The 25,000-nt window shown below is 43.9% G+C and overlaps 2 protein-coding genes across 2 annotated transcripts in view; both read right to left on the minus strand.

Moving 5' to 3' along the window:
* LOC138978212 (uncharacterized) overlaps nucleotides 1–25,000 on the minus strand; it is a 448,901-nt gene that overhangs the window by 181,876 nt on the left and 242,025 nt on the right. The window lies entirely within an intron of this gene.
* Nucleotides 1–25,000, minus strand: part of LOC138978214 (protein Wnt-4-like) — a 112,887-nt gene that overhangs the window by 35,976 nt on the left and 51,911 nt on the right. Inside the window, exon 3 of the mRNA XM_070350879.1 lies at nucleotides 18,386–18,663. Coding sequence (XP_070206980.1) covers nucleotides 18,386–18,663 — 278 coding nt within the window. The remainder of the gene's footprint in view (nucleotides 1–18,385; nucleotides 18,664–25,000) is intronic.

Consider the following 25,000-nt stretch of genomic DNA (forward strand, 5'->3'; position numbering starts at 1 on the left):
GCCTAATTTGAGTGGCACCGTTTATAGCGGATCAAAATAACGTGCCCCACATGGGCCATGAGAACCAAAGAGGACCCTTCCCAAGGATTGGCGCTCCACGTCTCCCATAAACTTCGTCTTCTCCCTTTCTACTTTTCATGTTTTCTCTTTTTGTCATTTTTCTTACCCCTTTCTGTATACTACCCTCCCCCCCCCCCCCCTTTTTTTTTTTGTAATTTTGCTTTTCTGTTTGCATTTATACATATTCTCAAATGAGTATCTTGATTGTGTCCGTCATCGTTTTTACTGCTTTTATGTGTTTCTCCTTGGATTCACTAATTTAAGGTTTATGCTTGAGTTCGGATCCTCAATGTAATATACTGTATGTCACGATAATAAAACAGAATAAAAGTGTTGTTATACTCGAAGTGGAACGAGTGTCATTGTATACTCAGATTTTGTTGTTTTGGGGATGTTTATTTGGTTGCTGCGTTGTATGTTGAGGAAGTCCATATGTCGGTAGTGTTCCCAATGGAAACATCGCATTGTACTCTCTCTCTCTCTCTCTCTCTCTCTCTCTCTCTCTCTCTCTCTCTCTCTCTCTCTCTCTCTCTCCGGTCACGTGACGGAACGAGATCGAACAGGGCGGATTTTTGACTGCTGCGATTTTACCAGCTCAAAATCTTCAAATATTCAAGTATCATGTCTGTTGTTGGACTCCCAACCGCAGTGAAAGTCGTTCTAGAGGCCCTGCTAACCGAAAACCAACTCACTTCATGGAAGGTGTCCGCAGAAGGAAGCAAGACCGTTGTCGTTTTGCGACTGACCAGCCCCAAGACAGCCGCCATTACAACGCTAACAACACAACCAAGCACTGAAGTGAGATATCGTCGCAAGCCACCGAGTCAGATACGAAGGGACAGAGAGAGAGCTACGGTCTACGCAAAATCAAAAGAACAACAAGAGCAGCAAACACAGGCAAGTGCTTATCTTCACCCGTACCCTCTTTACTCGCCAGACCCAGAGAACAAATGTAATGACAAGGACGATGGCATGCTTGACAGCCAGTGTCAACAGGCCAACATTCCAGCGGTGTCGCCATTGCTATACAGTGACAAAGCAGCACGTGCAAATCGTAAGGGGACAACAGCTGGCTCCGTCCGTGGCCGTACCCGCACGAACGAGGCGTGCAAGCATGATGCAGAAAGAGAAAACCAGTAGGCCGCCTGTGTCTCGAAGCAGCAAGTTGAGGCAGTCAAACGACAAGCAGACCGAGGAACCTGTCGCCGAAGACACCAGCGTTGCTGAAGATAGAGATTTATTAAAAGACTTTTCCTCATGACCGAAAACCTAAACGAGAGGCTAGCCCAGGAGATGGAGGACATTCAGAGAAGCATACGTGAAGGTAAAAGACAAGCGGGCATAAATGTGCGAACACAGAATACTGGTAATTATTCACACAACACGCGTGATCAATTCGAGAACAATATGTGATGGAACCTGACTTCTGTTGGTGCATTTTTTCGAGTTCGAATTCGACGCGATCTGGCACCCAAATCGCGTTATGAAAACTTGTGCAAACGTACGTAGCTCAGTTGGTAGCGCGCTGGCTTTGTAGCCAGTTGGTCGCTATCAGCGTGGGTTCGATCCCCACGTTCGGCGAGAGATTTATTTCTCGGAGTCAACTTTGTGCACACTCTCTTCGGTGTCCAAACACCCCCGTGTGCACACATGCGCACGAAAAAGATCCCACGTTCACAGCGAAAGTCTCAGGGCTTGGAAAACACGAAGACACGCATGCATCATCTCTCGTCTCTGATTATCATGATCGTATCTCGATACTTTGACGAGACAAACCCAATGCTGGTGTGTCGAAGAAGACAGCCACAGCGGGCTTGTTCGAATCAAAGTATTACACCATATCTTCAGCGTATTACCAAGTCAAGTCAAGTCAAGTATTTTATTGTTTTGGGCCCAGAGGGCCAATACCTGTCCCAATATAGACCAGTTGGTCTAAGAGGACGCCCTAATAGTCAGTCTCTCTCTCTCTCTCTTACACAGACACATATGTAAAGGGGCGTGCCCCTGTCATAGAAAGAAACAAGCAATCTAGACAAAAATACAAGAAAACTAAGATGCAGTAAAGAAGCGCACCTAAATTTCTGCATTACATGAAAAGAAATCAGTGCATTTTATTTCATGAAAGGAAGTTGGTTTTGGTCTTTCTTTTTTTTTTTTCTTTTTCTTTTTTTTTGCCAAGCCACTAAGATCTTCTTCTGGATTTGTGAGTGCTAATTCGGAAGAAAAAAAAAGAACACATGTTCTGGTTTTGCTTTGTTTTGTATTTGTTGTTGTTTTTTGGTTGTGTTTTTCTTGGGGGCGGGGCTTTTTTTCCAAACTGTTTATGGGGAAAGGGCAACTGCGCGATACGACAAAGGACCGACTGCACACATTTATTTATTTTATTTCGTTTTTTAATGCGAATACCCCCACACAGTTTCTCTTTTTTTCAAAAGTGTGAGAGATAAAACGGCATCTTTGCAAGACAATACAGGAAATACCGCACAAATTGCTCTCGTTTTCTGTGTTGAATTCGGTTTAAAAAAACAAAAACAAAACAAAAACACACAACTTGTTTTTAGTTTTTTGTCGTTGCTGAAAAAACCTGCACCTTGGTTCTCCTGTTTGCAAAGTCTGAGAGGAAGTGGCATTTTTGGCCGAGGACTAAGGGTGGACTGCGGAGAGTGTTGGTGGGTTTGCCCTGTGTATTTTGGCACGTGCGGAGCGTCAACGCTTGACTTGACTTACTTCCAAGATTGACACCTACACACAATTAGCCCCCGCCACATTGAAACCCGCTACCCCTCTTTCTGCTAATGATCTGTCTGTCATTCCCGCTTTCTTTGCCTCTTTTTCTTTTTGCTTCTTTCTCTCTGCGCGAGAACGCATGCACACGCCCGCACGTACGAGAGCACGCCCACACGCACGCTCGCACACACACACACGCACGCACGCACGCACACACGCACATTCACATTCAAACACGCGCGCGCGCACACACACACGTACACACACACGTACACACACGTACACACACACGTACACACACGTACACACACACGTACACACACACACACACACACACACACACACACACACACACGAAAGGGTTCGAACCCCAGACCGGCAAAAAAGAGCCCAGCATCTATAGACTAACAAACACGAAGGTCTAGCCACTCAGCCACCAGATCGTGTTCGCGCGGTGTCAATGAAGAGTTATGAGATGAGCGAGAGAGAAGAGAGGCGCCGGGGTGTCAGGTTTTTGTGACTATGATGTGGTTGACATTCTCTCACTTCCACATGGTCGCTCTCCACTGTCAGCTGTTGCAGCCGTCCTCCATCCCTCTCCCAAGTCTCTACTCAGAAGCGACACTCTATTAAAACTCAAGTTTTCCATTTTTGAACACACTTTCTGTGACCAGTGTTGAACACAGCGTCCCTTGAAAGCGGCGTATGGGTGCCTAAATAGCCGGAGAAAAATCCCACTCGTGCAAAAAACACGAATGTATACGTGGGAGTTTCAGCACAAGAAGAAGAAGAAGAAGAAGAAGAAGAAGAAGAAGAAGAAGAAGAAGAAGAAGAACACAGCTTGATATGTACAGTACAATCATACTTCTAGCAAAAGTAGCACACATTGTCAACACGTGTGTTAAAATGAACATCTAAACTTAGTGTACAGATACTCTGCTTCCATCATTATCGTGTTTGTCGACAGTCTCAACTTCATCATGTATATAGAGAACTAGATGAATACCCGCCTCGCCGGGTAGCCGGCTTCGCCGGGAAGAAGTAGAGCCGAATACCCGGCCGGGTGAGTGAGGCACCGTACGCCGGGTGAGTAGCGCACCGTACGCGATTGACGCCACACGAAGGAAGGGAGATAAACGCGCAAAACACTGGAGAAGATAAGGAGCGTTGTGGACAGTGACCTTCTAAAAATAGTAACGGGAATATGGATTGAGCGTTGTGGACAGTGACCTTCTAAAAATAGTAACGGGAATATGGATTGACGCCACACGAAGAAAGGGAGATAAACGCAAAACACTGGAGAAGGTAAGGAAGAGTTACTGGGAATGGATGAACAGAAACACCAAAATCGGTTCAGCGCTGCGCGCTGAGAGCACGTGTTCAAAATGCTCATTGACCAGGTTGTGTCCGGGGTCTACCTGAATATGCCCACCAAATTTGAAGCAGATCCATCGAGAACTTTGGCCGTGCATCGCGAACACACACACACACACACACACACACACACACACACACACACACACACACACACACACACACACACACACACACACACAGACACAAGTCGTATAAATTTATATATACTACATAGCTTGCTGCACTGTGTTGTACCAGATTTACACAAGTTGTTTTTTTAAAGGCACAGTAAGCCTCCCGTAAACCATCACAGAGCTCCCCGAGCGTCTAAATACAGTACAAGCATACTTCCATTTGAACGCTCACCGAACGGGAACATCCTGGCTGCTTTCTGTCGAGCGTGAGACATTTTCAAAGAATTTATTTTCGTAGACTTGTTCCGTTAACAACAACGGCGCCTCGTTTTTGCGCTAGACCTAACTTTTAAAATCTAAATAATAAATTGACAGCTTGTTACACAAACATTCTTTAATCATAAAAGAATTCGTTTTTCATCAAGACAAGATCAGAACAATTCGAAGTTGTGAAAGTTTAAAAAAAGAAAAGCCCGGAAGCAGGGTCACGCAAGGGTCGTAGCAGACGACGGCCGGTTTATCAGTGCAAATCGCCGTTCCTCTCAACAGTCAAAAGCCATCGCTAGAGTTCTTGTGAACCACAGCCGTTGTTTCGTGCATAAAAAAAAACGTGCTATTGTAGATAAGCTCACGTCGAGTCGCATTCAAATGACTAACTATGACGACTGCATTGTGAAAAGGGAAAACTGGATCACACGGGTTCACGATGGCTCAGGGGTAAGATAAACCACGCAAAAATAAATTCTTTGAAAATTGTTCGCTCTTTACGGAGGGCACCTAGGATGTTCTCAATTGGTGAGTGTTTAAATGAAATGGTGTTTGTACTGTGTGTAAAAGCCTGACCGTATCTGTGATGGTTTACGGGAGGCTTACTCTGCCTTTAACAAGCTGTCAATTTATTATTTAGATTTTAAAAGTTAGGTCTGGTGCCAAAACGCACCACGGTCCAATTGTGTGAGGAGACAATCCGCAAAATTAATTCTTTGAAAATTGCTCGCTCTTTACGTAGGGCACCTAGGATGTTCCCGTTTGGTGAGCGTTCAAATGGAAGGGTGTTTGTACTGTGTGTAAAAGCCTGACAGTATCTGTGATGGTTTACGGGAGGCTTACTGTGCCTTTAAATATTGAACTGCGAGCGAAAGCGAGCTGTTCACCATTTGAAAAAGCAACGAGTGTAAATCTGGTCCGACACAGCAAGCCATGTAGTTTTCTGTTTTTATCCTACATACGTGAGAGAGACACTCGTGAGATAATAATCGTTCAAATCACACGTGTGTATATCATGTAAATGAGGTCATGTCAAGCAAGTCTGGCAGGGACTTGTTTTTCCACTGCTTATGATGCCAAAGTCACCGAGACAAACGTCATTATAGAGCGAAAAAATGGCGCTCGATAATTACCCTCGATGTAGGTTTAGAACTAACACGTCACGCAGCACTTTCAGAGTGACGTTTTTTTACTTTGACGTAATAGATTGCACGAGGCTTTAGAAGAGATCGAGGTTCCAAAACAAGCGTCTTCAATTTAGCTGCCTCGACTGCAGGACATTTTCAGTAAAATACACGTAAGTACAGTATGTAAGATAAACAGAATATTACATGGCTTGCTGTGTCGTACCAGATTTACACTCGTTGCTTTTTCAAATAGTGAATGAGCTCGCTTTCGCTCGCAGTTCAATCATTCTTTTTTTTTTTAAACTCATGTAAATCTGGTACGACACAGCAAGCCATGTAGTATTCTCTATTTATTCCATTGCTTGGAAATTGGGGTCGCTTCCTTGTACGGGATCGGAAAGCTAGCAGCAACAGGGGTCGCTCAACCCAGGTGTGTGCGTGTGTGTGTGTGAGTGTGTATGTGTGTGTGAGTGTGTGTATGTGTGTGTGTGTGTGTGTGTTTGTATGTGTGTATGTGTGTGTGTGTGTGTGTGTGTGTGTGTATGTGTGTATGTGTGTGTGTGTGTGTATGTGTGTGTGTGTGTATGTGTGTGTGTGTTTGTATGTTTGTGTGCGTGTATGCGTGTGTGTGTGTGTGTGTGTGTGTGTGTGTGTGTGTGCGTGTTTAGGTGTAATCAGCCACCTACACTTCTGGCACAATGACCGATGTGCGGTTGTGGTTGTACTGGAGCTGCATCCCACGAACTGCATCCCACAAGAATGCTAAACAAGTTATGAGCGCTACATCATCACCTAGGGCTTGAGTATAAACTTATCCTCACCGTCAAAGATTTTTGCGACGCTAGGCTTACTGGTCAGCAGTTCCACCCCCTGAACGCATCCCCCTGCCTCAGCAACCCAGTCATCCTTTTAACGGCCACCACCCCCGCCCCCCCCCCCCCCTCCCCCTCCTTTTTCCTCTGACCGTACGCAGGTAAATACAGGTAAATACGCCTTCAGCTCACTGGGGGATGAAAGTGAGATGCCCGGGACAAGGCTGACTAAGACCTCGCTTCGGGATCGTCCCGTGGGTCTGTTTGCCCAAGACTCAACCCCCTTTGACTTCATTCACTGCTCATGTGTGTCAGGGGAAGGGGGGGGGGGTGAGGGTGGAAGAGGGTGAAAGAGGAGAGGGGTGGGAGGGGAGATGGAGAGAGACAGAGAGAGAAAGAGAGACAGCCAGACAGAGAGACAGAGAGAGAAAGAGAGACAGCCAGACAGAGAGACAGAGCCAGAGAGACAGCGACACAAACAGTGACATATATATAATTATCTAAACTTCTTCTGTGACTTCCTGCCTGGTCCTGTTTGACTGTCTGTATGTTTGTCTTTGTATCCCTTGTTCTACACCCCACCCCACCCCCACCCCACCATCTCATTGCGTCTCATTCTCCTCCTCCTCCTTTTGTCTTTTCTTCTGTCCATTCATCCCCTCTCTATACCCATGATCACTCTATCTTCCTCGCCACCATTCATTTCTCTCTGTCTGTCTGTCTCTCCCAGCTGTCTGTCTGTCTGTCTGTTGCTAGCTCTATGTCGTTGTCGTTGTCTCTGTCTGTCTGTCTGTCTGTCTGTCTGTCTCTCTCTCTCTCTCTCTCTCTCTCTCTCTCTCTCTCTCTCTCTCTCTCTCTCTCGGATGACCTATCGAGTCAGTGAGGACCTTTGACCTGAATCAGTCTATTTCTCTTTTACTTCTCTGTTCTCCCTCATTCGCCCCTTTTCTCTTCTTCAACCCCGTCTCTGTCTCTTATATATGCTCTCTCTTTCTCTCTCTCTCTCGCGCTCTCTCTCTCTCTCTCGCTCTCTCTCTCTCTCTCTCTCTCTCTCTCTCTCTCTCTCTCTCTCTCTCTCTCTCTCTCTCTCTCTCTCTCTCTCTCTCTCTCTCTCTCTCTCTCATATCAAAGCAGATGCTGAGTGAGTAAGTAACAACTTAACTAGGTTAAAGAGGGGGTGGGGATGACAGATTACTACATCTCCCGACTTGGGGGTAAAGGGCCCATCACCAAGCCCGCCGATTACCGACCCCCTGCACCTCCCATCCACCCCTCCCCCGTCCGACCCCCCTACCTTTGCCTGCATGCAAGTGAGCCCTGTGTGTTTTCCTCTCTAAGTGACAAAGTCATGGGCCCAGTATTTCAGTATCTACATGCGTGTTTGTGTTTGTCGCGTTCGCCACGAGCCGCGCTGAGTTAACATGTAAACATGCCCATCATGCAACGCTCGTCTCCTTCCCGACGGCCTCCCACCGCCCGGATGTCGCGCGTTTCCGGGACCACTGACACTGTCCGACAGTGGTAGACTTTTTATTTTTTTGGTTTTTTGGGGGGTCATGATCTGCGTTACCGTTTGGCATAACCTTGATTTAGTCAGTTATATACTCATCATAAGTTATACTGTTTATATCCGACAAGACAACAAGTCTACGGCTTACAGTTACACTGACTGCTGTTTTCACACAAACATCCAATTTTAGCCACACTGATCATCGTGATACTGCCGAAGAATGAAATTCTTATGTGATATTCAAACACGCAGCAGACAGAAAACCTGACCCGTTCCGTTTTCCCTTTGCAATCCCAAGGATGCAAAAAAACATCGACGGTTCTTTCACTTTCAGTCGAATCTTGTTTTAGGCATACATTTTGATGAAGTACCGATGAAAGCAGCTTCGATGTAGAGAGCACATGTAAGCAAAGACTAAGATTAGCTGAGACAGGAATGAAAATAGCCGCAGGCAAACATTGGTCGTCTCTCAGTCATCCTGACGAACTTGTGACCTCAGCCAGTTGAGCGACAAGCCCTGGGGTGTCACTCACAACAACCCGTCGCCATGATGGACTCTGTCATTGAACTCACAACCTCAGGTAACCTTTGGGGTCTATACTGAGGAGGGAGAGGTGGGGGGAAGGGATGGAAGGGGATGGAAGAGAGAGCCTTTACATAAGTGGTGTGTGTGGATGTGTATGTGTGTGTACGTGCGTGCGTGTGTGTGTGTGTGGATGTGTATGTGTGTGTATGTGCGGGTGCGTGCGTGCGTGTGTGTGTGTGTGTGTGTGTGCGTGCGTGCGTGCGCGTGCGTGCGTGCGCGTGCGTGCGTGTGTGTGTGCGTGCGTGCGTGCGTGCGTGTGTGTGTGTGTGTGTACGTGTGTGTGTGTTCGTGCGTGTGTGTGTTCGTGCGTGCGTGTTTTGTGTGTGTATGTTTGTGTGTGTGTGTGTTCGAGGGAGACAAGCCCACCAACTTTGAATGTATATCCTCGATGCCAAAGCAAATAAACTCTCGCTTGTTAAGCAAAGGCAAAATGAATGCCCACAAGCTTAAAGGCCAACATCCACAGGAATTTTTCTCCTGGAGCGACCTAAACTTGAACCCGAGGCAGTTCGCCAAAAAGAACCGCCGATCACGAGAAAAGCATGCGTATCGCATGCGAGACGATTTGCAAGCAAGCCAGCGCAGCAGCGGGTGGGGATTTGGTCTCGGCAAAGAAACTACAAAGCAGTGTTTTGTCTCGGTGAGACTGAAAGAGAGACAGAGAGCACGAGAGAGAGCGACAGGGACTCTAGTAAAGTTGTCGTAGCACGTCCGCCTATGGCCAAAGTGATCCGGGTTCGATTCCCGGCATGTGTGGTCTATGTTTTTTTGTGGTTTTTTTTTAAATTCTTGTTTGCTATTGTTTATTATGAACGTTTCAATGTTTTATTTTACTCTAATAATTTTTTTAATTGTGTAAAATAAATAAATATATTTTTTTTTAATTTTTTTTTTTAATCCACGTGCACACGACAAAAACTTTCATACTGGGGGAGCGAGCCAGTCTGAAGAGTACTCGGGTCCAGCGCCAGCGTTTTTTATAATTTCGCTTCACGCGACTTGTTATTTATGTATCCAAAACATCATAGAACGTGGTACAATGCATGAAAACAACGCCGACAGTAAACAAGATGTTATCTGGGCAGTACATTGGGTTGAACTAAAAGAATTCTGCTGAGAATGTACAAAAGAAAAAACAAGTCGCGTAAGGCGAAAATACAACATTTAGTCAAGTAGCTGTCGAACTCACAGAATGAAACGGAACGCAATGCAATTTTTCAGCAAGACCGTATACACGCCGGAACCTCGGCTGTACCCGCGGATAACCGCAGGCTCTGCAGGCTGTTCACCGCAGACAGAAATTGTCAACACGAGTGGTGAGTGTCTGCACAAAATCGTCTCTGCTTTCTCTAAAATGACATATCATTTATACAAAACTATTGTTTGTACTTCAACCTAAGGTATTATAGCACCCTATCATCGATTTAATTTTTTCCTTTCGTTCGTATGTGAAGGCTGAGCTTCGAGTATTTGTGGATTTCCTGTAAAAAGTGCCAAAATTCTGACTTCTGCAACTTGTTTAACAAGCTTGGATTTCCGTAATAAATGTGTAAAGTCAGAATTTTGGCACTTTTTACAGGAAATCCACAAATACTCGAAGCTCATCCTTCACATACGAACGAAAGGAAAAAATTAAATCGATGGTAGGGTGCTATAATACCTTAGGTTGAAGTACAAACAATAGTTTTGTAATGATATGTCATTTTAGAGAAAGCAGAGACGATTTTGTGCAGACACTCACCACTCGTGTTGACAATTTCTGTCTGCGGTGAACAGTCTGCGGAGCCTGCGGTTATCCGCGGGTACAGCCGAGGTTCCGGCGTGAGGTATACTCGTAGCATCGTCAGTCCACCGCTCATGGCAAAGGCAGTGAAATTGACAAGAAGAGCGGGGTAGTACTTGAGCTGAGAAGGATAGCACGCTTTTCTGTACCTCTCTTCGTTTTAACTTTCTGAGCGTGTTTTTAATCGAAACATATCATATCTATATGTTTTTGGAATCAGGAACCGACAAGGAATAAGATGAAAGTGTTTTTAAATTGATTTCGACAATTTAATTTTGATAATAATTTTTATATTTTTAATTTTCAGAGCTTGTTTTTAATCCAAATATAACATATTTATATGTTTTTGGAATCAGAAAATGATGGAGAATAAGATGAAGAGGGCCCCAAAGGGGGGGTATCATCACGATCACGGGAAGGGAAATTTTAGCTTTCACGATCACAGTTACCTTGATTTTTGTTTTCACGATCACGAACACCAGTGGCAAATCACGGTCACGGTAAAAGTTGCATGTACAGAAAGCACGTGTCAAAGTAAACACAACCACACAGTAATTCGCTCCTCTGGATCTATTGTTTATTCAACACAAAGTGAGAACTGTTGCACTTTTTTATTATTATTTTTTTAATTCTCTTTCATACACACATAGAAATACATATCATGATTTGTAATCAGTAACAAGAATGTTGTTTTCATTGTTTTCTCTCTCTCTCTCTCTCTCTCTCTCTCTCTCTCTCTCTCTCTCTCTCTCTCTCTCTCTCTCTCTCTCTCTCTCTCTCTCTCTCTCCACTCATACACATTCAACTCCCACACCCTCACTCACACACATGAATATATACTTGCACAATTTCACATTTCCAGAGCTAAATCTTGTAAACCCATTTTCTCAAAAACTATTGGGTGGATTGTGTGATGGGTTCTTTATTTTCAACTTTGCCATACAATTTGAGGTACACCATCGCCAGGTTTCATGGCCTTGAAAAACAAACAGGAATGCTGCAGGCCAAAAATGGTTTTACCTGAAAGAAGCGGGCAGTGCCAGTGGCGAAGCCACAAGCCTGAGCCTGCGAAGCAGGCGAGCCAACTAGGGGGGTCCGGGGGTATGCCCCCCCTGATTTTTTTCAAAAAACGGTTAAAATCTGTGCAATCTGGTGCATTCTGGGCATCATTTTCAGGGCTGTAATAGTGTTGTGATCTTGTTAAAAATCCCATTTTAGCCTCCCCCCACCACCATTCAACACACCTCCAAACTGGTGAAAACAACACTACTGTGCGTTGGCTTCATTGAGACCGGCGCCCGTTCGCGTTGCGCGATATTCACACGGATCGTTTTTGCGGAAATTTTTCAACTTCACCGGAATAAACTTGACTTTACCGGATTTTGAAAACGGATTTATCGGATTTCCGGCAATTACCGGAAAAGTAGCATGCCTGACAAAATCCCCAACGAACATGACTTTGATCGTCTTTGACATGAGGATCAAGTGACCCAAACTGGCACGTCTCCCCGCCATTGTTTCTGAATTTAACCCATTGTTGATATTGAAGTTTACAGGCGCTAAAATAAATCCAAGCTCAATGCAAAGAAGCGACAATTAGAATCTATGCCAAGCGTGTCCACGTTGCGAGGATGAAAAACACATTTCTAGTTTCGGTTTTGGCTACACGCAGACTCGATCTCGAGCCAGTCGAGGTCACACTGAGCGAGTGACAGCCGGACGTGGCAATGTCGACAATGTCAATGATCTCACTCAAACTCAAAGATCTTGAACAAATTTCAAGATCGTTGCCTACATTCAGAACAGTCATAGAGAAACATAGATCAACATACCTTGATAGTTCGTCTTCGGAAAGACCGACCCGTAGCCTGACCTTTCGGCCACCAAGGAAGGCATTCTCGCCGCCTGCTTTGGTCTGGCTTGAATCCACAAAATATAACAGAAGTTCGATGACAGTACCGCTGCACGCCATTTTTGATCTTCGAATTCGAATTTGACTGAATGCACTCAAAACTTTTGCACGAAGCTCTTCCATTGGATGAAGTTTGGCAGACTTTTGCAATTTGCCTTCTGATTGGATCTCTTTTTGTGTGTGATTGGTTCTCTTAAAGGGAAGCAATCGCTGTCAAAATCATATTTCTGAATGTGTTGTTGCTTCCCTTTAATCGGGATTGGCTCCTTGACGAATAGAGGATCATAGAGTGATACAGCTGTGAAAAATGTACGTTGAAAATAAAATGCTTTGCAATAATGCCCATCACGATCACGAAAACAAATGACGATCACGATCACGAGACTTGATTTTTTTGTCATCACGGATCACGGGCAAAGTCCCATCACGATCACAGAAATGGAAATTTCGGCAATCACGGTCACAGAAAGGTCAAAAAACGCCAATCACGATCACGATTTTAAACCCTTTGGGGCCCTCGATGAACGTAAATTTGAATCGTTTTATATAAAAAAAAAATTTTACTTGACCAAAATTTCAACCAATTTGATTGAAAAACAAGAGGCGAAGCCTTCAAGGCTCACTAAGAAATCGACAAACAGTAACACAAACTCAATCACTCCGTCACACATACACACACACACACAGAAAGCATTGGTAACACTGTGCAAGAAAGAGAGACACTAGATCTAGATCTGTCTGTCTGCATGTAGCCGACTTACAGACACGACTGCCAAATAGTCTCGGCCCGCTCAAAATAACAATGACCGAGACATTCCTTCGCGTGACGTCTAACCCTCTTACGCCATAATGTGACGTCTTCAAATGACGAAATGTTAAAGTTTCTACCACAGACATACACACGCACGCACGCACGCACATACGCACATACGCACGCACGCACAGACAGACAAAGTTACGATCGCATAGGCTACACTTCGTGAGCCAATGAGAGCGTGACAGTGCCGCCTCAACTTTCACGAAAAGCCGGATATATGGTGTGTAGAGCGATTGAGACCAAACTACTGGACCGATCTTTATGACATTTTCCATGAGAGTTCCTGGGATTGATATCCCCGAACGTTTTTTTCTTTTTTTGGAGAAATGTCTTTGATGACGTCATATCCGGCTTTTCGTGAAAGTTGAGGCGGCACTGTCACGCTCTCATTTTTCAACCAAATTGGTTGAAATTTTGGTCAAGTAATCTTCGACGAAGCCCGGACTTCGGTATTGCATTTCAGCTTGGTGGCTTAAAAATTAATTAATGACTTTGGTCATTAAAAATCTGAAAATTGTAAAAAACAAAAAAAGTATAAAACGATTCAAATTTACGTTCATCTTATTCTCCATCATTTTCTGATTCCAAAAACATATAAATATGTTATATTTGGATTAAAAACAAGCTCTGAAAATTAAAAATATAAAAATTATTATCAAAATTAAATTGTCGAAATCAATTTAAAAACACTTTCATCTTATTCCTTGTCGGTTCCTGATTCGTGAAAGCGAAATTACAACATTTAGTCAATCTGTCGAACCCACAGAATAAAACTGCTCGCATTGCAGTGTTTTCAGTCACGAGTATAAAACAGCTTCGTCAATCCACGCGGCAAGGAAGTCGCTCAATTTTTGCGTGCAACACGAAGTAAACAGACATGCAAGAATAGCGACGGGTTCAAGTTTAGGTCGCTCCAGGAGAAAAATTCCCGCGGATGTTGGCCTTTAACAAGAGCAGGGACGTGTATGATCAGGCATGGGAATTCCAAAATAGAAAAAACTCTGAAAATAGGCCGAGGTCCAGAGGCCGCCCAGGCTCCGGCGGGGTACATGGGCGAAGCCCCCTTGGAAGGAAAACGATTTTGAGCATTTTAGACCAATATTGTGATAGTTCTCGTGTAAGCAAATAATGGATAGAGAGACAATAGTATACATATAATTTAGATTACCTTTTTATGCCGCGGACAATGTTTTTGTTGTTGTTGCTGAAACATAATTTCCTTTTCGCGGAAATCCGCGATTTCTTGGACAATTCCCATGCCTGATGATCAAAAAAATGGGAACATAAATTTATACGGGGAAAAAAAGTGACGACAAGATACCAATTCTCACAGGCAAACAAAAAAATCAATGAATCAGAAAAATAAGACCAAAAAAACAATCATACACAGAAGAGACCTCCAGAAACTGGAAAAAATAGGTATTATAAAAGAAGGCGTCTTAAAATTAAGGTACATAAATCCTTGGAAACAATTAGGTCCTATAACAGAGATGGTATTAAAAGAATGGGTGTGACGGGCGCAATGGCTTGGTGGTAAGACGCCTGCCTCCAAAGCGGAAGGTCGTTGGTTCGAATCCCGGCCGCGGCGCCTGGTGGGTTAAGGTGGAGATTTTTCCGATGTCCTAGGTCAACTTATGTGCAGACCTGCTAGTGCGTTATCCCCCTTCGTGTGTACACGCAAGCACAAGACCAAGTGCGCACGGTAAAGATCCTGTAGTCCATGTCAGAGTTCGGTGGGTGATAGAAACACGAAAATACCCAGCATGCTTCCTCCGAAAGCGGCGTATGGCTGCCTAAATGGCGGGGTAAAAACGGTCATACACGTAAAAACCCAATCGTGCAAAAACGCGAGTGTAGTTGGGACACGAACGCAGAAGAACGCAGAAGAACGCAGAAGAACGCAGAAGAAGAAAACGAGCGGGTCTAAAAACAGAAGTTTCACTGTATCAACCAAATAATCAACACAACCCGAACGGCACGTGAATCATTTTCACAACAGTTCACATGAGACTCACATATCTATGAATGCTTACCATCAACATTAATCCACTTTGAAAAACAGATACGAACAACCAGCGACCCCGACATTCTTCTCCCCCCAATAGCTCTTTCTCACTAGCGAGGCCGGAGGTGTGCACGAGTTTCGTCCCTTTGGTTCGGTAAGTTCCGGTTAAGATAGAGGCGGCAGTCGAGCGCATGAACGTGAAAGAATTGAAAGATTTTCTTCGGAAACATGGCCAACTTGTCAGTGGAAAAAAAGAAGAATTAGTGCGCAGAGCAAGAGGCACGTTTCAGCTGCAAAAAGATGGCAAGGATGCTATCAATAATGCTGTGGAAACAAATGATTCAAGTTAGCATTTGACAGACCACTTCGACTGTCAGTGTCACGAACTTGTAGCCTATGTGTTAAATGTTATCAATAATTATTGAGCACACGCGGAATTTGTGCGTGAATCAGTGAGTCCTTTTGATGCTTGGTAGTCATGCATTTATTGTTGTTAACTGGATGTGCGTGTTGTCTAAGGCTAATGTCAGACGGAGCTCGCAAAACACGAAACAAAAGCCGAACAAAAGCAAAACAACACACAAAAGCACCATGTTTTGCTTTTGTTCGGCTTTTGTTTCGTGTTTTGCGAGCTCCATCTGACATTAGCCTAAGAGCAGTTTCACATTACCAGTTCATAGCTCTTTAATGTTACTTCAGTTGTTTTACTTTACATTGTTTACCAACTTTGTTAAACTGCTATTGTTTGTATATGTTTTAGATAAATAAAACCCAAACTGTATCAACTGCGTCTGTTGAAGTGTGTGTGATTATCTGTAAAACAAGTCATTCATCAAGCTTCAGATTCATCATGTCTTTATTCTTTGAATACATATATAATTATATAATACACTGCATTGTCGTTCCTCGGCAAATATTTCAGCCAACTGTGAATAAAAAACAAAATATAATCACACACAGGTAATAAATATTTTCCCCTTAAAAACATAAAAAGCATAGATACACACCACACAAACCCTATTTATAATTTCATGTACATAATCCCACGTTACAAAATAGTGCACTCCTTACAACACACGCTCACACCTGGTTGGTTTGCGTTCAACTTCTCAGACATATTCAGGCATGAAAATTCTCCGTATTTTTCCGTATTTTTGAAAAAAATAAACCGTATTTTTTTTATTTTCCGTATTTTTCCTTTTTTTTTTTAATTTTTTTTTTTTTTACATTTTTTTTTTTTTTTTTTTTTTTTTTTTCCTAGTCATAGTTATAGTAAAATAGTTTTGGGGCCATGTTTGAATCCAATTTTAAGGCTCAGATAGCCCCAGATTGCACCAAATTGCACCCTTGAAAAAAAAAAATTCCGGGGGGGCATGCCCCCGGACCTCCCTAGAAGTCTTGGCGCTTTGCGCCTGCGAAACTTGGCGCTACGCGCCTGCGAAACTTGGCACTACGCGCCTTCGAATTTTGTTTTCAGTATTTTTTTTTGTTTCAGTTTTCATGCCTGATATTTTAACTGGATACAAAAATTTGGAGTACAAACCAGCATCAGTTTTCATGCATACTAGTTTTATAATTTCTGTCTTCCATGCATTGGGAATGTAAGCATCAATGAGTGACATACACAGCGTCAATGACTGAGATTTATAGTGACACTAGAGACTACAGTCATACTGAGACACGGCAGTCCTTCTTACAGCTCATGTGCCTGTTACTGTTTCACACAGACAAGAGCAAAATGCACTAATGATTGAAGGAAGTATGTTGTACAACAACATTCTTTTACACTTTTATGTACATGAACAAATAATACCCATCTGATTAACTAGACGAGAAAGTCACTCTGTCAAGTTGCACAAAATCTTGTCATTTTCTAAAAGAAAGAGTAACACGTAGGCGCTGCTCCCAAGCTCTTTTCAGTTGCTTGTTTGTTGGAAGTTTATGTAGCCTGACAACTCTTCCTTCAATAATTTTTCCACGATAGTTATGGCAAATGACACAGTACTGCTTTCCACCACCACACACTCTGAGCGAGCTTTCTTTCAGTGCAGACGCCATGATGTAGTAGATACCGGAACTAACCCAGCGTTTCTCCTTCGTTGAAGAGCATGGAAAGATAACTCGTACTTGACTAGAAGTGAGAAAGAGCTATAAGCTGTCATTTTCCACGAATACCCCTCAGTGACAAATGTGGGAGCTAAAAGCATTCACAGATTGTGGAGGTTCTAAGCTAGTACCACCCTCGCCCGCTCAAGATAGCGAAGGATGCGGCATTTCTTCATCCAAGTGAGAAGTAGGCCTATGTCTCTTTCTCTGTCTGTCTGTCTATCTGTCTGTCTGTCTGTCGGTTTCTCTGTCTGTTTATCTGTCTCTGTCCCTGTCTGACTGTCTCTCACTCTTTCTGTCTGTCTCCCTTTCTCTGTCAGTCTGTCTCTCTGTCTGTCTCTCTGTCTGTCTGTTTCTCTCTCTCTCTCTCTCTCTCTCTGTCTGTCTCTGTCTGTCTGTACGTGTCTCTCTTTCTCTCTCTCTCTCTCTCTCTCTCTCTCTCTCTCTCTCTGTCTCTCACTCTTTCTGTCTGTCTCCCTTTCTCTGTCCCTCTGTCAGTCTGTCTGTCTGTCTGTCTGTCTCTCTCTGTCTCTCTCTTTATCTTTCTCTCTCTCTCTCTCTCTCTCTGTCTCTCTCTGTCTCTCTCTCTGTCTCTCACTCATTCTCTCTCTCTCTCTCTACCTCTCTCTCTCTCTCTCTCTCTCTCTCTCTCTCTCTCTCTCTCTCTCTCTCTCTCTCTCACACACACACACACAAACAGGAAGAGGAGAAAAAGAAGGAGGAGGAATAGGAAATGTATGTGGTGTCGTATTTCAAACACATACTCCGGAGTATGGGAAAATATCATATTTATCTGCTTTCCGTAATTGAGTTTCTGGGGTAGATGTATGGGCGGTGTGCTTGGAAGATGACTAAGTATGTGAGAGGAGCAGGCCAACAAAATCGCGAACAAGGTGAGAACCTTTTTGCGAGAGGGAATGGGATAGCGTAGGGGCGGATGCTGATATGGAGAGAGAGAGAGAGAGAGAGAGAGAGAGAGAGAGAGAGAGAGAGAGAGAGAGAGAGAGAGAGATTCAGATTCAAAACTGAATCTAGAAAAGAACAAAATACAAGTAAACAAAACACAAAACAAAACACACACAAATAATTTTGAAAAATTGTTAGTTTAAAAAAAACTTGAACTAGCAAACAAGCAAACAGGCAAACAAACAAGGAAAGACCTCAGAGAACTAAAGTGCCTTACCTTTCTCCCAGCCTGGTTGTTGTGCAAGTTCATCAATGCACGCGACGAGTTCTTCCGTCGCTGCCCCCGCTCTCTGGCGTCAACGAAGGCCGTGGAGAAGGCGCTGCCGTAGGCGATGTTGTCGCTGCAGCCTGACCACTCGAAGCCATCCTTGCTGCGGCCCCTGACCGTTCTGTCGCAGCCGCACTTCCTGAGCTGACCACTGCTGCAGGCGCGCGTCACGGCGTAGCCCACCCCAGCTGACGATATGGCGTGCACGAAGGCAGACTCCCGCGTCTCTGGAACACAGAGAAAATGAGAGGGAAGGTTGTCAATTTTTAAATTCTTTTAATGTGTTAGCTCTAGCTTTAAGAGGCCGGACCAGCAACTTCTGTCGTGTTTTTATAAAAGGACGTTATTTTCTCATAAAAAGCAACACAACAAAATAAACAACAACAACAACAAATACAAAATGAATGAATGAATGAATGAATGAATGAACAAATAAATAGATAAATAAATGAATAATTAAATAAATTAAATAAACTGTTATCCAACAGCGTGACAGATCAAATTTGGGACAGCACGTGATACTGAATGGCCAGATACAGACACACAACCAATACACAAATACGGTATGAACATAGAAATTAAACAGCGATTAAAAAAAAATACTATTTCACCACCCCGCTTAATCTGTAAACGAAAAAGGGTGTGTATTCATCGTATTTACCTGGCAACCAGAAACTATTCACCTAAAAACACCCTGAATCATCGATAGCTCATAGGGTGCACCAAAGCTCGCATCTTTCATGATCTGCTAACTTTGACGAAGATGTTTAAATACCTTGAAACTCGGTGTGTAACCTCTACTTATGAACTGGAAGTGTTAAACCTACATGTAATAACACATTATCAGATACAACCAGAAAAGCAGAGACACAGACACACACATAGATGCTTTCAAGTTTATCTTTGTGCAGTATATCTTCCTTAACCACCAATCGTATACTGAGCTGAGTATCTGAGAATAGGTGCGTGAAAAAAGCAGTCGAAGTATTGACTTAGAATAATATTTCAATATCTCCCAAGCAACGCCTCAACTGTCCCCCTTCCCTCAACCCTCAACCCTCACAGTGAAAAATGGGGAAAATAAAGTGAAAACTGTCGAAATTGTTAATTTGAAGACTGGGAGGGTTTAGGCTCTGCAACGTAAACAAGGAGGCAGTATCGTAAATCCTTTGACGCTTTGTTACAAGAATAGCTTAATAGACACAACCGTCCGCCAAGTCAAATTTCAGGCACAGGTACTCGAAGCAGACTATTTTAAAGTCGGCTGATCGTCTGAAATTAGTATGTTCTTCCAGCTGTGCTTGGCGCTTTGTTGTAATTAACAAATAACGTTGTTGGGAATATATTCAGTGTTTTATAGTGCTCGCCAAAAGAAACTAGGCAGATGCCTTTGAATGTAGATTTTTGTGATGTAATGAGGATTTGGGAGTGGTCTGTGTTTTTCGTTCCACCGTATAGACACTAACTACCTCGAGTACAATCACTCTGTCTGTTTGTTGCATACGGCAGAGGAATGAATGGCAATTCTAGTACTATCATTGAATGTCACAGGAGCAAATGTATCACAAAGATCTATAACCACACGCATCCAGTTTCTTACGAGTAGAGACCCACACCAGTACAGAGTTGTATGTACGGCAAGAAGGGTCTTCAGGCTGTGTCGTTTCCCCCTGTCCTCGCCCACCTTTCAAAATTCCGTCTCTCCCAACCTTTTTTCTAACATAAGAAGCATGCACCCTCGCCACCCCCCCCCCCCCCCCATCCCCCTCTTGGACACACTGAGTCACGTTCTGAAATAAGAAATGGATTACCTTTCACAAGAATAAAAGATAGTGAGGATGAAAGTCGCGGCTTGTTCATTTCAATGCTTGTTATTCTCTCGGGTGCCAGGAGACTGGTTCCGTATGACCCTCACCACCCGCACGGTGGCCGAGTGGTAAGGCGTCCGCCCCGTGAACGGGAGGTCGTGGGTTCGAACCCCGGCCTTGTCATACCTAAGACTTTAAAATTGGCAATCTAGTGGCTGCTCCGCCTGGCGTCTGGCATTATGGGGTTAGTGCTAGGACTGGTTGGTCCGGTGTCAGAATGATGTGACTGGGTGAGACATGAAGCCTGTGCTGCGACTTCTGTCTTGTGTGTGGCGCACGTTATATGTCAAAACAGCACCGCCCTGATATGGCCCTTCGTGGTCGGCTGGGCGTTAAGCAAACAAACAAAACAAAAAAAAACAAAAAAATGACCCTCACCTCCTCTATTGCACATGTCGAATGTATATAGAACGCTTATCTTCCTTTGATCTCAAAATTATTTTTTTTTCTTTCAAACATGGTTTCTAAATTCCATGTTCAATTTCTTAGCCGCGGCCCGCCGTCGTTTCCTTTACTTGCGTGACTGGAACAAACGTGCGGTTTCGTTCCTGCCGCATATTCTTTGAGTCTCCGAAATGTACACTCTCTCCGTTAGATAACGAATGAAAAACCCTCTTGTAAAAGAACATGACGAGAGTGATTTTTTCATTTTCTTCTAAATGGTTGGTGGTTATGTGCGAACTTTACATGACTTGTATGTGGTTTTATTTTTAAATAAATGTTGTCCCTATTCCGCTGTGTTGAACAGGTATGACTCAAGCATTTGTAGACAATGTTTTACACTATATCAAAAAGTTTCTTTTTTAATCCGCGTGCCTGTGAGTGAGGGTGCTGAGTGTCTGTCATGCTCAACATGGTATGAGTGGCGGGATAAACAGGGGCAGTGTACTCTCTTTGACTGCAACAGCTGGGACACTCTTGTTATCTCCCCTGGCCACGCGCCATTCTCATCAACGTGTGAAGGCTGTGAGAGAAACCAGGATGGCCTCCCAGACGTGTCGATCTTGCGTGGATAACACCCTGGCAAAACTGACAGCAATGTCAAATTCAAGGTAAGTGTCCCATATTGACCCTTTCTGCCCCCCCCCCCCCCCACCCCCCCCCCACACACACACACACACACCATCGGGTTTAGTTTTTAAGAGTTGCCTGCCCTGAGAAGGATGACGACTTCCGGTTGGAAAATGCAGGTAAATATCATATCCGCTTTATTGCGATCAGTTCGAGCAGAGTTTAACTGTTTTCAAGTCTATGTCCATGAAAATGATCCAAACTGTGTACAATCCCCCCGCGGGTTAGGGGGAAGAATTTACCCGATGCTCCCCAGCATGTCGTAAGAGGCGACTAACGGATTCTGCTTCTCTTTTTACCCTTGTTAAGTGTTTCTTGTATAGAATATAGTCAATTTTTGTAAAGATTTTAGTCAAGCAGTATGACTTGTAAGAAATGTTAAGTCCTTTGTACTGGAAACTTGCATTCTCCCAGTAAGGTAATACATTGTACTACGTTGCAAGCCCCTGGAGCACATTTTTGATTAGTGCTTTTGTGAACAAGAAACAATTGACAAGTGGCTCTATCCCATCTCCCCCCTTTCCCCGTCGCGATATAATCTTCGTGGTTGAAAACGACGTTAAACACCAAATAAAGAAAGAAAGAACTGTGTACAATTCAAATGGCAGTCTGTCATATATGACTATTCCGTTACGTGCCTACGGGACCAAAGCCAGTTCAGTTTCCTTTAGTTAAAGTTGGGATAGACCCTGGTAAAACTTAAGACTACGGCGACACACTTAAGGTCTTTGGTTAAACTAAGCACATTGGCCTTTAGCTGAAGAGAAGCCCTTGGTTTCTAACGCTTGTCACATATGGAGGCCAACATTACAGCAGAGGGAAACTCCACGGCAACGAAGACCTCAGTCTGTCATTTAGTGCAGAGATCCAGCGCCGATAAAAGCTAGAAATACTCAAAGTATTCACGTCAGTTGTGTGATGGATAGAATGCACCAGGAATTGGCTTCATTCATGTCAGCTGCCGAGACCGTCATATCGCTGAGGCTTGAATGGAAGTGAGTCGAGCGTATAAATTGCGAACGCCACTCATGTGCATGTTTTTTGGGGGTTACAAATCCAAAACCAAATCGACTGCCAACGTTCCAAAATTCAGAATGAAAAAACAAGACGGTTTGTTATTGAAACGCTACGTTCACTGATCTTCGACTCAGTGGTCTTTTAAGCGGACAGACAGACAAACACTTAGGCCCAAAAAAAATAGGTCTGTTTACGGTAACATAGGCCACAAAAATAGGGTCGGTAGGTCGGGATTTTTTTTTCTCCAAAAAAACATATTTTTACGTTATTTTGCAAAAAAAACAAAAGTTTTTTTGTGTTTTTTTTTCCCAAATGCCAAAAAAAAGTCTAGGGTCGCGCGAAAAAAATAGGGTCGGTCGGGTTACCGTAAACAGACTATTTTTTTGGGGGGGGGGCTAAACCAGAAAGTCAGTAAACGCATCTGAAAAATTGTCCAAAAGCTCTCTCGGAAGACACAAGCTTAATTGGGTTAACTTTAACAGTATCTGTCAAATCAAAATGGGCTTGTAAACACCCCAACAGTGTTTGACCACCTTGTATGGGCACGTGACGCCTGGACTGTTGCGACCCTTTCGCAGTGAAGTTGGACGATGATTTCGCTACTTCCTCTTCATTTTCTGCGCTCATGAGCTGCAACTCCTACGTACACTCGCAGGCACGATTGGCCTTTTACTTTTCAAATTAATGGAATATCATAAGTATAGAGATTTAACGTTTTAGAGGTACAATCTCTGTTAAAGTGGCGCTTTTGGTAATTTCTCTTTTATGCCACACAAAGATTAAAATGACAGTAGAACCTCTCACAGTGACCCCTCCAAAGAACAACCCCCCGTTTTCCGACCTAATTTCTTGGCAAGGATGCCCCTTGTGCTATTACTGACCTCTGAATAGCGACAACCCCTAAACTGAAATTTTCAGCATCTGAGCAGTGGCGTTAATGAAAGTCAGCCAGGTATATTATCCACGAGAGAAGTGCCCGTGTGTCCTACAGAGCACAGCCTGTGAGATCTCCAGCCTGGGTGGTGGTGTACACTGTACAGGTGTGCACAGGTTTTGTCTTACTAATGAACGCCGCGAGGGGGGGTTGCCGTCAATGAACACCCAACAGCCACACGCCTACCTGCCCATAGCTATCATCCGTTTTACGACCCCCGTCGTTGAACAGCTTGCTTACTTTATCTTCGTAAACTTTTAAGCGTAGCACGTTCCCTCAAGGAAATGTACATTTTTCTCATTATTCCTCTTAGTCTGAACATTATTGTGCAGAAAGTATTTCAAAATTCATACTCCTTTTCAATAATAATGTTCACTACAACGGATTGAAATGAACAGCAGCCATTTTTGGTACAGCAATTAGAGATTAGATGGAATGCGTGCACGTGAATGTATGTTGGTATTTATAATACTAGCAATCTGGCCCGGCTTCACTCGGGATTTAGCAAAGCCCTCAAAGAAAAACTCCAAATCAAACGTTTGGGGGAAATGAGAATGACACGGTATACTGGTTTGATAAGAGTTACCTCCCTTCCATGGGTGACAAAGCATTACTTACCTCCCTTGCACTATTATAGGCTGTATTCATTGATGGGGAGGGTCATTATCCGAGGAAAGAAACAATGTCTCGAGAAACTAAAACCCAGGTGCACATCTGTGGGTCCAGGGCAGTGTGCATGCAAAATATCTTGTGCTTATTTTTTGCCATCTCTGAGGTATGGCGACCCCAGACATACAGACAGACAGACACACACACACACACACATACACACACCCACACACACACACACACACACACACACACGCACACACACGCACACACACACTTACATCCATTTTTATATATAGTATAGATTATTGTTAGACAAGGAGTATGCTCACACAAATTTGCTGTTATCACTTACCCAGGTGAGCTGACCTGCATAGCACGGCCAGACCTCTCTTTAACGCCCACCCAAGCGACCAATTAAAACTGGTTCTTATAGACAGTTGATCGCTATGGAAAGTTGACTTTACAGACAAAACACTCGTCCGGAATTATCAAAGGTGGTCGTAAAGAGCAGGACTGGTGTTCGTTATCGATATATCGAGAGGAGTTCGTTAGGGCAGGTGTTCGTTATCGAGAGGAGTTCGTTAGGGCAGGTGTTCGTTATCGAGAGGAGTTCGTTAGGGCAGGTGTTCGTTATCGAGAGGAGTTCGTTAGGGCAGGTGTTCGTTATCGAGGAGTTCGTTAGGGCAGGTGTTCGTTATCGAGAGGAGTTCGTTAGGGCAGGTGTTCGTTATCGAGAGGAGTTCGTCAGGGCAGGTGTTCGTTATCGAGAGGAGTTCGTTAGGGCAGGTGTTCGTTATCGAGAGGAGTTCGTTAGGGCAGGTGTTCGTTATCGAGAGGAGATCGTTAGGGCAGGTGTTCGTTATCGAGAGGAGTTTGTTAGAGCAGGTGTTCGTTATTGAGAGGAGTTCGTTGGGGCAGGTGGTCGTTATCTAGAGGAGTTCGTTAGGGCAGGTGTTCGTTATCGAGAGGAGTTCGTTAGGGCAGGTGTTCGTTATCGAGAGGAGTTCGTCAGGGCAGGTGTTCGTTATCGAGAGGAGTCCGTTAGGGCAGGTGTTCGTTATC

This window comes from Littorina saxatilis, linkage group LG10, assembly GCF_037325665.1.
Source record: "Littorina saxatilis isolate snail1 linkage group LG10, US_GU_Lsax_2.0, whole genome shotgun sequence".
In the NCBI taxonomy this organism is placed as follows: domain Eukaryota; kingdom Metazoa; phylum Mollusca; class Gastropoda; order Littorinimorpha; family Littorinidae; genus Littorina; species Littorina saxatilis.